General features: G+C 34.0%; 1 protein-coding gene across 2 annotated transcripts; it reads left to right on the top strand.

Moving 5' to 3' along the window:
- The first annotated feature begins 3,558 nt into the window (after positions 1-3,558).
- On the top strand, positions 3,559-13,952 carry LOC133674199 (lon protease homolog 2, peroxisomal-like). 2 transcript variants are annotated; one of them, XM_062095222.1, is made up of 17 exons: positions 3,559-3,904; positions 4,099-4,223; positions 4,330-4,441; positions 4,537-4,706; positions 4,833-4,924; positions 5,147-5,326; positions 5,436-5,519; positions 6,310-6,437; positions 7,181-7,382; positions 7,476-7,682; positions 8,706-8,836; positions 9,156-9,369; positions 10,357-10,659; positions 11,296-11,490; positions 11,768-12,013; positions 12,941-13,042; positions 13,509-13,952. In XM_062095222.1, exons 1-17 carry the CDS (start codon positions 3,798-3,800, stop codon positions 13,590-13,592), a joined length of 2,682 nt encoding a protein of 893 aa, XP_061951206.1. In that variant the 5' UTR covers positions 3,559-3,797; the 3' UTR covers positions 13,593-13,952. The 2 variants fall into 2 exon arrangements, with proteins under 2 accessions (XP_061951206.1, XP_061951211.1); XM_062095227.1 differs by having other exon boundaries at positions 3,595-3,904; positions 4,524-4,706.
- The last annotated feature ends 147 nt before the right edge of the window (positions 13,953-14,099 follow it).

The following is a 14,099-nucleotide window of genomic DNA, read 5'->3' on the forward strand; positions in this document are numbered from 1 at the left end:
ATGGCAGATAATTAAAGCTGATAATACAAATTTTTTTATAATTATTATAATTAATTCTATATCAATTTTAGTTCCAAAATCTTCTATAAAGATTAAGTTAAGTTTTTGTAGAAAGATATTTGAATCAAATTATCTAGAGTCCCCTAATCTTATTTAGAAATACATTTAAAGAAGGTGTGATGTTAAAATTATACGAGATTAATTGTATGCTTTTTGTTTGCATCAAGTGGGGTGTAATAAAGTTTAAGGATAAATAATTTATCATTGAAAACAACTTGTACTCAACTCAATAAGAATCTAATTACTTCAACAATTAAATATTTTATATTATTTTAGTTTAAGTTTAATATATTACATGATTAGCATGCATGATAGTATTTTTATTTGATATCAATTATATACTCAATAATTAAAATTACTCTATAAAAAGCTAGAAAATATGCCATATGAATTATAAAAAAGTAAAATATCTTTCTACAAATGCCTTAAAATACAAAGGTGTCTTGTAAATATGGCATTATATGATATTTAATTAAGTATTGAGAAAACTCATCCTAATACTATTATGAAATTAAAAAATACTATATTATTTGAATGTGCCTTTTCATTTTAAAAAAAACTAATAAATCATTCACTCAAAAGAAAGATTGAAGCTAACTTAAACAATCATCATCAATGAAAAGATGATGAACTTGACCATGTAATGAATAGACACATTTAATGTCAAATTAAAAGCATAGCCCACTCACATTCATGGTTAGAAATTTATTCTTAAGCAAAAGCTTTTCATCATGAAACAATAACATGATTAAAATAAATTATAAGTAAATGAGAAATTGATTTCAAAAAACTCTCAGTTAACATGTTTTTTTGAAACCTAAAACCTTCATCCTACATTAAAAAAAACAAGAAAAATCTTGTTTTTTATATAGTGGAAAGATGAAGAGTAAAAATTGGGCTTAAAGAGCATCCAAGCTTTTAAAAGAGAGAGGACCTAAGAAAAATAGGTTATATGATGGGTATTATTGTTTTATGACAAGTAGTTAAATTGATAATAGAAAAAATTAATTCTGGTAATTATCATAACTAATATTATATTAGTTTTAGTTATAAAGTTTTATATAAAAAGAGGATGAAGGAAACGAGTTTTATATTAGTTTCAGCTTTAAGCTCTATGTTCCCTTTATTTTTCTTCCTATACTAGAGCTTAAGTTTAATATCTAAAAAGAAATATTTAAGACAAATTTTCTTAAATTCCTAGACCTTGTTTGGAAGTGCATCCAAACAAGGTAGCGGCCTTACAAAGGTGATTGCATACATTTTGTTTACACTAAAAAAAAAGAAAAAAAAACCTTAAAAATAAAGAATTGATCCTTAACAACAATTTGTATTCAACTTAATTAGAATCTTAATGTTTCAATAAGTAAATACTTTATATTATTTTAATTTTGATTTTATATATTATATGATTAATATGCATGTTAGGATTATATTTAAATCTTTTTTGCTAGTTTTTTTTATTTAATATCAATTACAAATTTACTTTGAAAATATAAATTGTATATGTTTACTAAACATCTTTAAACACTAATTTAGTTTTGAATAACATGAATTGTACTGATTACTTCAAGATTATTAATTATGGTTATAATGACAGGTGTCAACTAATTTGATTGTTTAAAATTAACCGTCAGTATCATTGCTTTTCAATTATATTTAACCAAATCTAACTAAGCTGAGACGTTTAGAAAATCTATTTAGGAACAATACCATCGAGGAGTGTGATAACTGAATATGAAAAACAAGAGAGCTGAGAAATTATTAACGCAGAAACCGAAAGTGAAATATCCATTTTGCCATTTCCAAAACAAATAATGCACTATCCAATAAGGGGTAAAATAGACATTTATGAGAGATACAATGGCCAAATTTATTAGGATTAGGATTAGGATTAGGGGTGAGAAAAAAACTGAAGAACCGATTAAACCGAAAAAATTGAAAAAAAAATTTGAAAAAACTGAACTGTAAAAAAAATCGATTAGAATTTTGAAAAAACCGATCAGTTCGGTTTTATAAGTCTGAAACCGAAAAAACTGAACCGAACTTAAACTGAAAAAAACTGGAAAAAAATTGAGCCAAACCTGAATAAAACCGAGCAAAACCGGAAAAATCAAGCCAAATCGAAACAAAACTGAGCCAAACCGGAACAAAACCGAGTCAAATTAAAAAAATTGAGTCAAACCAGTTTGAACCGGTTTTTGTTTTAAAAAACCGAACCGAGTTGAAATCAGTCAGTATAAAGTAAACTGGTTTTAATTTTTTTTAAAAAAATTTAATTTAATTATTTTTTTAATAAAAACCAAACTTAAAAAAAAAACCACTTCTTATTAAGACAATCTTTTAACTTTTCTTGGAATAGGACAACTAAAACATCTCCTTTTATTAACTAAAAAAGAAAAGCACTTATATCCTCGTTTTATTTACTTAAAAATATTATCCAGCCCGCTGCAAAAAAGCGGGTAAAATAGCTATTGCAAACTTGTACTTATACGAGGTGTGCAATATTGCAAAATTGTCATTTACCAACCAAAAAGAACAAAAGGGAAGACGTTATGGGAATATTTGGGAACGCGGTTAAGGCTACGTTTTTAAAAAATTTAATTTTTTTTGTTAATATTTAATATAGTTTGTATATTTTGGATTGTTTTAATGTATTGATATCAAAAATAATTTTTAAAAAATAAAAAAAATATTATTAACATGTATTTTGGCACAAAAATTTATTTAAAAAACATCATTAACCACACTACCAAACACGCTCGTAAGGAGCTCGTAAGGAGCTGCTGTGAGTTTTCTTTCCTTTTTTAAAGGTGGCTGCAGACATGGCCGTGAGGGATGTGTTTGAGAATCTAGTTATAATTATTTTTAAAAATTTTTTTATTGAAATATATTAAAATAATAATATTTTTATTTTTTTAAAATTATTATTAAAATTAACACATTGATATATAATAAAAATAAAAACATGAATTGAACTGTATTTATAAAGTCTGAAAGTATGGGCTGCTGCGAGGTCTAACTTTCAATAGTGAAGACGGTACCAGACAATTTATTTTATTTTATTTTCAAAAATACATGTGAAAATCCCAACAGTTATTGCGTAAGGAACATTCCAAGTTGGGCATCTTTCACGTCTCAATAAAAAAAGGATATCTCCACAATAAAAACGTTTCTTTATGGTCAAGGAAGAGGGAGGTCTGTTGTTTTCGCAATAAAAATGCTACATGTCTTCCGACAAAAAAAAGTTGTTACATGTCTTGAAATTTTGACACCGTTAAAAAAACATGCATCTGCCCTTGTAACATGATAAATAAATAAATAATAAATCGGGTAAAAGTAAAAATAAATAAAGTTATAAAGTAAAAATAAATCCAAAAACAAAATTCAGATGCTAGCTTTTGCATGCAGATAGCAAAATCGAAATTGAAAAGAGAAAAAGGCCGTCGATATTTTCTTTTAAGTTTTAACCGCTGACTTACCACGATCCCTCACCAGGCTCCCACGCCTCTCTATTTCCTAAACTCCAACGCCTCTCTCTCTCATTTCTATTTCCTTCGATTCTTATTTACTAATAATATATATCCCCTGTCTCGTCCTCCTCTCTAAATTAATTAATTAATAAAATAAACGAACACTCAAAACTCTTGCTCTTTATAAACGAAAATCCTCTTCGTTGAAATTTCATTATTGTTTCTCTCTTTCCTCTCTTCTTTTCCTGCTGACTTTTGAGTTAAAAAATGGCTGAATCGGTCGAGTTACCGAGTCGATTAGCGATCCTTCCGTTTAGAAACAAGGTGCTTTTACCTGGCGCCATTATTCGCATTCGCTGCACTTCGCCCAGCAGGTAATCCTTTTTTTGTTTTTTCATTTAACTATCTCTCGCTCCATCTTTTACTTTTTTTTTCTTCCATAAATCTGATTTTTTTGTTTTTTGGTTTTTGGTTGAGCTGTTTGATCATGAATTTACAAAGAACTGCATGATTATTTATTTATATCTTTATAAATTGACTATTTGCGAATTGTTTCGATGAATTCCAGTGTACAATTGGTGGAGCAAGAACTGTGGCAGAGAGAAGAGAAGGGTTTGATTGGGATTTTACCTGTTAGAGATGCTGCTGCTGCCACGGCGGAGACGGCATCTGTGGGCCCTACTTTGTCCCACAGTAAAACTCGTGATTCTCGTGTTTTTTTTTTTGCCTTTTCGGCAGCGTTGAATTTTTTTTTCGAATCGTATGTTTGACTAAATGGAATGGAAATATGATTGTTTAGGTGCTGGAAGTGATACCAGTGAGAAAAGCTCGAAAACTCCAGCTAGTACATCCTCGGATAATGTCAAGCTTGATGGGAAGCATCAGCAAGAAGTTTTTCATTGGCATAACAGGTTAATATTTTAATTCACATTCATGTTTATTATTTTTGCTGTTTTTAAATTTTAAATTGAAGTTCTGATGGATAATGATTAGTGGGTTCCTTTAGGGGAGTGGCTGCTCGTGCTTTGCATCTGTCTAGAGGAGTGGAGAAACCTAGTGGGAGGGTGACATACATAGTTGTTCTTGAAGGTTTGTGCAGATTCAATCTCCATGAACTTAGTACGAGAGGGGCATATTATACTGCGCGGATATCTCCGCTTGAAATGACAAAGGCTGGTAAGTTTTGAATTAAATTATTTGCTTCGTACATGCATTGATGCTGAATCATTTAGCAGTAATGCGTTCTATATAGCGTTGTTGATCAGTATGCTGAATCATTTCCACTCTTTCATATTTTATTAGAGCTGGAGCAAGTGGATCAAGATCCTGATTTTGTAGCACTGTCTCGCCACTTCAAAGCGACTGCAATGGAACTCATTTCTGTTCTTGAGCAGGTGATTTTTCTGCTGTAATTTTTAGGATTAAAAAAATGAAAATGCACCACCTCTATTTGTCATGGTAAGATATGCTCATTAGCGAACTAATTGTTAAATTTGTATGCCTGTCATTCAAGAATGCTGATTCTTATATTACTAGAAAAGAATTAGCTTCTTCATATTGCTTTTCATCTTATTTTGTTGATGTTCTGTAAATTGTTGTTTCATTCCTGCTCTTAGAAACAAAAAACTGGTGGGAGGACAAAAGTCCTTTTGGAGACTGTTCCTGTTCACAAATTAGCAGATATATTTGTCGCTAGCTTTGAGATAAGTTTTGAAGAGCAGCTATCTATGTTGGATTCTGTTGATCTGAAGGCAAGGCTGTCAAAAGCTAATGAGCTGGTTGACCAACATTTACAGGTAATCTGTTCATCCTCTGATAGCTAACATCTGATGCATTTACATAAAGTGAACTTGATTATTCCTCTGATCTTTATGGAGTCTTGCATTAACATTTATTTGTGGACAGTCAATACGTGTGGCAGAGAAGATCACGCAAAAGGTTGAAGGACAATTGTCAAAATCACAGAAAGAGTTTCTTCTGCGTCAGCAGGTATGCTTTTTTTCTTAGCTAGTATAATATGTAGGGTACGATATGTAGATACTTCAGCATATTTGAAGCATCTGTTATGGAAATGAGAGCCCGGTTTTCTGGTTTCAGTCATGCAATTTGAATGTTTTTAGACATAAGCTATTTTAGATGCAAGCTATGTTTTAACCAACTGGTAGGATTTTTTTGGAGGGTTCATGCTACTATCAGTGATAAACAATTTTTTCCCTCTGGAGGATGGAAGTTCAAACAATCTATAAGTCCTGTCATAAGGATTTAATTTGAACTGTTATTTTAAAATAAAGATAGAAGTTGAAGTCTAGTTGTTCTATTGTGTTAGCTGCATTTTACTTTCACCTTTTAAGTTCATTATCCAATGGAGCATTTTTAGCAGTATTTGGGGGGAGAGGGAGAGAGAGTTATGATTATATAGTTTTTACATTTATCAGATTCCCCAGAATTATTTTGTGAGTGATGGGGCCTGAAAGGTGCCTTAATTGAAGGCTATTAAATTGATATTGACTGGTGTACTTAGCCATCAGATGTGGAACTATCCATCTTAGCTGTTTTTGTAATGGATATATGGTTATAGATTATGATGCAAAGTGCTATCAGATTGATAAAAGTGCAGCTGCTGACCCATTAGTAAATTGTTTACTTATAGTTTATAGAACATTCTTTTCTAAATCTTTACTAGATATTATAATAATTATAAGAACATTTTTTTCTAAATCTTTGCTTGATATTACAATTATTATAATTTTTGGGCTAATCCATTTGATACATATTCTAGATGAGGGCTATAAAAGAGGAGCTTGGTGACAACGATGATGATGAGGATGATGTGGCTGCCATAGAAAGGAAGATGCAAAGTGCAGGAATGCCTTCAAATATCTGGAAGCATGCCCAAAGGGAGTTGAGGTATGTGTTTTTGGATAAGATAGAACAGATGATCACAATCTTTTGATAGCTGAATTTAGAGTGGCAATAAAAGTAGTTGATTCTTATCCAGTCAAGGATTTTTCTAAAACTACATGTTGATGCAGCATTAAAATATTGTTATTTTGGAAAGTTTACATGAAGAAATACCATAACTTATGTAGATGACTCTATTCCAAATTCCCTAGAGTCCTAGAAAACTCTTATGAAGACTTGATGGTGTTAGAAATCGTAAATGTCAACATTTAGATCTGAGAAAACATCTGATTTACAAACATTCCATTGCATTTAGTGTAGTAAGAATTGTGCAAACCCTGACATTGGAGACGCTTGTATCCTTCCTCTCAATTTATACTTGCATCGATATTTTTTGATGCTGATTGGACATTCCAAGTTTTTAGGGTTATCCATACATAGAGACTAGGTGGATTACTGTTGCAGACCCATTGGGCTGCTGCATTTCTAATATCTCAATGGGATGTCATAGAGCCAAAAGAGGTTCTTATCCTAATTTAAGGTGAGAATTATCTTCAATGGGTTACCTGCAATTGCTAATTTTCATGGTTTCTGTGTTGTACCTTTGTTTCCTTTAGAAAAATTTAGACTTAATTTGAATTAAAGTTTCTTGCTCTGAAATGTTCTAATGCAAGACCCTAATTTCATATTCTCCAGCCTTGAGTTTTCTGTTCATTTCTACTATACTTACACTTTTCTCTCCATTTCAGGAGGCTTAAGAAGATGCAACCTCAGCAACCTGGTTATAATAGTTCACATGTTTACTTGGAGCTTCTTGCTGATCTGCCCTGGCAGACGGGAAGTGAACAACTTGAATTGGATCTAAAAGCTGCAAAAAAACGTCTTGATAATGATCACTATGGTCTGGTCAAGATCAAGCAACGTATTATTGAATATCTAGCTGTTCGCAAGGTTGACCTATGTTCAAGTGTTGTTTCCTTGCGTGTATTTTTAAAATTTTGATTTTCAATTAGATTTTTGTTGGATTTATTTGTTCCACTGCAGCTTAAACCAGATGCAAGAGGACCAGTGTTATGCTTTGTTGGTCCACCAGGTGTTGGAAAAACATCTCTGGCTTCGTCTATTGCTGCTGCCTTGGGCAGAAAATTTGTCCGTATATCCCTTGGTGGCATTAAGGACGAGGCTGATATTAGAGGGCACAGGAGAACATACATTGGAAGCATGCCAGGGCGTCTCATAGATGGAATAAAGGTAGAAAGTACTGTGATTGATTATATTTTTGCAATTTTGGCTGTTTCTTGTCAATATCTTTGTTGGTACACAAGCATCTAGAAGGTATTTCAATTAGGACAGGAATTTCTATATGGGGCAGCTGGAAGTTTTCTATTATGCTTGTGCATCAGCTTTTAATACCTCAGTGTTATCCACCTATGTAACTCACACAAACTAGATTCCTATTAGTCCCTATCATTATATGACTCAAATCACTCTTAAAAATTTGCCTCTGTAATTCTAGAGGAGAAGCAGTGATGCTTTAATTGCAATCAAATTGTTCCATGAAACCGGTTAGTTCTCTTGAGAGATCAATAAACAACATATGGGCATCTTAAATTCTGTCACAAGTGCAGTGAAATCTAAAAGTTTATTCTTTTAGATTGGTCAGATTAGTGGGAGATTATTGTCCTTTCTGCAATGATGGACTACATGTACAGAGGAAATGAAACATAATTTCCAATTGGTCATTATTTTATGCCAATAGATTTCTTTGTAGAAGGAAAAAAACCAGGATTTCTTTTATCAGTAATGCAGTTATCAGCCCAGTTCATACTCTCTGATTTATGCCAAGCATGCGATGCCAATGGGTTTTAATAGACAAATGATCTGAACTGAAGAAGGCTCACTAAGTTTTCAAGCTCATCCATGGGATTCTGCTTCAATTTATGTACATTATGTTCTTACTTCTGGAACTATGTAGATTTGCATAATTTGAGCTTTCTCCTCTCTTGCTCTTTTTGATTAGAGTTATTTCTTTGTCAGGATAATACAGCATGCTCATAATTGGGACCTTCTGTATTCATGCTTACATTTCTAGTCTAAAACTTGGGTGTAAATTAGACTGGAATTAGATCATTAAGTTTGTACCATCCTGCATTGATTTGTTTTTTGTGTAAGAGTTGAATTTTGAAGCTAAGAGCCAACTTGCTCTTTGGAAAAAAAGGAAGATCACGTGACCAAGTTTGTGATATGTTTCTTTTTCTGTTCTTTTGGCTTTAGAGAGTGGGTGTTTGCAATCCTGTGATGCTACTGGATGAGATTGACAAGACAGGTTCTGATGTGCGCGGGGATCCAGCTTCAGCTCTGCTGGAGGTTCTTGATCCTGAACAGAATAAAACATTCAATGATCAGTATCCTTTTATTTTTGCTGCAGGATGTCTTTCACTGAATCTTAGTTTTGTCTCACTGGACACATATTTGCATCGCTAATTATTAATTCCAGATACATTTGATTTAAATCTAAAGTTTTCATTACTATTGTTAAAGATCCAAATTCTATTTGTTTTTCTTTCAATAGGACCAGGATCTATTTGAAGGCAAGAAGTTCAATGGAGAAGGTTTTGAAATTTAGAGCTGATTTTATGCCATTAAATCTGAACTCTGATTAAAATAACATCTCCCTCATGATAAATATGCCAGAATGATGCTTCCTTAACTTAAGGTCTGTAGCTATCTGAATGTTCCATTTGACCTTTCAAAGGTGATTTTTGTGGCAACTGCAAATAAGTTGCAGCCTATTCCTCCACCTCTTTTAGACAGGATGGAGGTCATTGAGCTGCCTGGATACACTCCTGAAGAAAAGCTTAGAATAGCGATGCAGTATTTGATTCCAAGAGTTTTGGATCAACATGGGTTGAGCTCTGAGTTCCTTCAAATTCCAGAGGTAGAGGATTTGCTAGGGCTGTTTTTATCATTTATAAATTTCATGCTCAAGGATATCATTGCCCTTCACAAGTGCAGAATTATGCTTGCTTGTGAGATGAAATTTAGTGTTTTCTTATTCTCATAGAAGTCAACCATTAAGCATTTCATATCGGAGTGAACATCTTTTAGCTGAAGGTCATCTATGGAAGTAGTACTATTTTTACTTGATGAATATTTCTTGCTGAAAGCTGTCAGCCAGTGATTTCATTAGTCGTCAAATGCGTGGAATGGTGTGGTCATTTATTATCTATCATAGGATACCATCCCTGTATGTTCAAATCCTGGTTGTTGAGACTTCAATTTTTCATATATTGAGTTTTGATAATATTCATGTCTGGTCAGATCATCAAGGTATCTGTATATTCCATTGAAATATTTTCAAAGGGAAGGGTAGATACAGTAATGGCATGATATTTTCTGAATCATCCAATCATCGCATTTCTTTCTTTCTAAATGCCTTTTCCAATAGTTGTGCTGTTTTTTCTGAAGTGGTTCATCCAATATTTGACTTATGGATGCTATGGTAAGTGTAATAAGAGTGAAGTGTTTGAGTGGTAGAGGGAGAGGCAGACAAAAATTGACTTAGTTTGAATTGTTAAAAAACAGATTTAGAATCATGACAACTTTCTGAAAGTTTCTCATAACCAATATTAATGTGGAAGGAGATCCATGTAATTACTCCATCTAGCTTGGGATGGAGATGAGTTGAATTCACCATGACCATCTATTTAACATAATATTTTTGAATTTTTGCAGTCTCATATATGATGATCTGATTACTTCTTTCCAAACTAAGATGAATCCATGTCTTTATGTCTTCCTGCTTTGGAACTATAAAGAAAATGAGAAACAAAAGGAAAGGACTCTGTGAGATATTGCAGATTCTGTAACAAGCTGCACATGTTGTAAGGGAATATATGTCCTGAAAGCCTTCCTAATATTGCAGGCTATGGTGGAACTTGTCATTCAGAGATACACAAGGGAGGCAGGTGTACGCAATCTGGAGAGAAACTTGGCTGCCCTGGCTCGTGCTGCAGCTGTAAGAGTTGCAGAACAAGAACAAACTGTACCATTGAGCAAAGATATGCATCAGCTTGCTTCACCATTGTTGGAGAACAGACTTTCTGAGGGAGCAGAAGTGGAAATGGAAGTTATACCAATGAACGAAAACAATCATGAGATATCAAACACATTCAGCATTGCCTCACCTTTGGTTGTGGATGAACCTATGCTGGAGAAAGTACTGGGGGTAATGATTTTTCTCATCATTTATTGATTTCCAACAGGATACTTTATGTTTGGATGCTTCTAATTTTATATGCATTAGTCAAGTTTATTTTAATAGAGGTTTGAGCTTTGTTATATTCATCTGCTTAGCAATTGGATTTAGTTGGTTTACTATTGTACATAAGGGTGTTAATCTTGTGTTGCTGGAACCTGATTGTGAAAATTTTCTTTACATTGAAGCACTTGCATGGCAGGCTCACTTGGATGATCTTAATAAAATTGATGACATTTGGTTATGCATTGATGGTTCCCTTTTCCAAATGGAGAATACTGAGTAGGATTGTGGTTTGGGCATTTCAATTTTCTTTGATAGAATTGGTACGTGCCAAGCATGATAACTGCACTGCTGGCATCTTGGTTTTTGTTTTGGCATTCATGGAGGAAGTTAAATTGCTCAACCTTCTGTCTTGTTTGTTGGAGTTTGGATTATAGCATGATCTGACAGTTCCTTGACATTGCTAGGTATTCTAATGCATTATGTAGTCCGAAGCTAAAACATTTTTTACATTGACTAAATACTGTGGTTTGTCCAATTACATAATGTAGCACGTGAGATTGTAATTTTGACCATATCTGAAAATCTTTTTCTGTGATTCAGCCTCCACGGTTTGATGACAGAGAAGCAGCAGAGCGTGTTGCAGCCCCAGGTATATCAGTTGGGCTTGTCTGGACTGCCTTTGGTGGAGAGGTTCAGTTTGTGGAGGCTTCATCAATGGTTGGAAAGGGTGAATTACATCTCACTGGACAACTTGGTGATGTAATTAAAGAATCAGCACAAATAGCACTGACATGGGTAATTCAAATTTTTCCTGATCTTCAGTTCGTCCCTTGTACAATTATGAAATTAATAATTATCACTATTGAGGAAGACCAGGCTTTAAACTGGTTTTAAACTGCTTATGAAATGTTTATTTGCCCTATATTCAAGAGCACAGCACCTTCCACTGTTTGAAATGTATGATTGGATATAAAATCACAAAAAATAAGCTGTTATGCAGAAAATAATCCTGTTTTATACTCAGAAAATTTCATTCAGAGATACTTATTTGATCAAGTTTTCTATGATGTAGGTACGAGCAAGGGCAACTGATCTTAAGTTGGCAGCTGCTGACGAAACCAATCTCCTTGAGGATCGAGATGTTCATATACATTTCCCTGCTGGTGCTGTACCTAAGGATGGGCCCTCAGCTGGTGTGACATTGGTAACAGCTCTGGTTTCACTGTTTAGTCAGAAAAGAGTAAGAGCAGATACAGCTATGACTGGGGAGATGACTTTGAGGGGCCTTGTGCTTCCTGTTGGCGGTATCAAGGATAAGGTATTGCCACTTGATTAGCTAGTCTTGTTAGTTTTATCCATTAAAAAAGAGGATCTCAACTGTGATGTGGTATGATAGAGCTGTTGGTTTCACCTCTAGCACTTCTCTTTCTTTCTCTTTTTTTGTCTGTTTTTTTTCAAGTTTAACCATGTACCACAACAAATGACATTTTCTTTTTCCCATTTAGAGCTTAAAAATGGAGTTCTTGTTCCAAATTACTGGCTTTTTTTTTTGAATTATAACAAGGCCTTAGATATACGTTTCTTGACCTGTGAAACACCTTAACTTGTCTGCTTATTAGAAATGTTAACATTTTATAGTTGTACCTGGTCTTATGTGTTCTTGCTGCAAATGTAAACACATTCTCTGTTATTGTGTTTTCATTTGCAACATGTTTGTGTCGGATCAGATTGGTGACTTCCAATTTAGGCTTCAGTTTTAAGCTTGATATTCTTCTAAGCGTTGGCAAATAATGGTTTCTTCCATTAAAATTATTAGGACCATCCAAAACTTTTCTGTATTACTTGACAACTGCCTGGCTAGGCCAGTTGGGAATGCTGATTGGTAGGCTCTAGCAAATTCTGTATTATTCTTACGAGAATCAAATCTTGCTGTAAAATGGAGTTTGTGGCAAGTGATGTAGCTTTCTGGCGATGTTGCTAGTATCTCGTGCTCGTTATTTCATATATGCAAAACTAATTTGATAGATTGTAGTTTTGCATGTATGTTTTTGTGGTCAATATGATGGTTATGGCTTACTTGATTAATAAACACACTGTATTATTTGTTAAAAAAATGGACTCTAATCATTAGTTTGGGGAAACACCATCTCTTAGCCATGAACTTTATCAATATAGGTGCCCAGCTTCCCCATGTGTGGTTTGCATATATCAAAGGTGCTGTTTCTTAGATTGTTCTCTTTCGCAGATATTGGCGGCACACCGCTATGGCATCAAGAGAGTGATTCTGCCAGAGAAAAATATGAAGGATTTGGTTGAAGTACCCGCAGCTGTTCTTGGCAGTCTCGAGGTAATTTTATCTGCTTGAAGCATAGTGTTAGTCTTTTTTATCAGTTCATGTTAAACATAGATTAACTAGTCTACTATGGAACCACAGTGCCAATTCCTCTTTTAGATTCTAATACTGATTCTAGAATCCCCTTGCCTTTTTAATTCATTTACCTCACTTTTCTGGTCATGTTAAAAGGATTCTGGATGGCGGATATATTCTATTTAATTCATTTGTGAATTCGGTGGTAGTGTGGACATTTTCCCATCCAATGGACTATTTGAGATTAGTACAGGTCAATTGCCAGAATTTCCATATTCATCTAATTTCCAGAATTGCCAGTTCAAGTACTTAATCTCTCACATTGAGAAATCCTTTTATTTTAGATTTCTCAACCATACAAAACTTAAGCATGGTTGTCAGATGGTAAACATTTCTTGTGATGATGCTTGCCTCACCTGTGTGCATCCCACTCTCATTTTGACAGATTTTACTGGCTAAGCGAATGGAAGACGTGTTGGAGCAAGCGTTTGACGGTGGCTGCCCTTGGAAACAACACTCAAAATTATGACAGAACCCCCTAGGACAATATCTAACCAATCCCTGCTGATATGGTATTTGGCTTGTCCCACGTAAATTGGCAGACAACAGATTTTGCCTTTATTCTGCCGCGGCCGCAATAGGAGATCAAAAGAAGTGACATTTAGTTCTACTGGTCAGTGGTCAAACAAGGAAAGGCAAGTTCTACTGCTTGGACCTTAACATTCATAATCTTTGAAAAGTTACCCATGAATCCGGTCTCCCCCCCCCCTCTTCCCGCATCCCTATTGTTTCTGCGCCCCTTCCCCCTCTCATCTTTTTGTGTGATTATAAATGTAGTGTATAAGCTATTTATTTAATGGAGCTAGGCAATGCCTGCCATTCAATTAAATGGGACACTGATTGGAAGTTGTAAATTTGGTTCTGAATGTCGAGGCTTGTCTGACAGGTTATTTTACACGGTTTCTGATTGTACCAGCAGCCACTTCATAGTGTATGGCTTGTCTATATGTGGACGACTATATACATACAATTTGAA

This window comes from Populus nigra, chromosome 1 (genome assembly GCF_951802175.1).
Source record: "Populus nigra chromosome 1, ddPopNigr1.1, whole genome shotgun sequence".
Classification (NCBI taxonomy): Eukaryota; Viridiplantae; Streptophyta; class Magnoliopsida; order Malpighiales; family Salicaceae; genus Populus; species Populus nigra.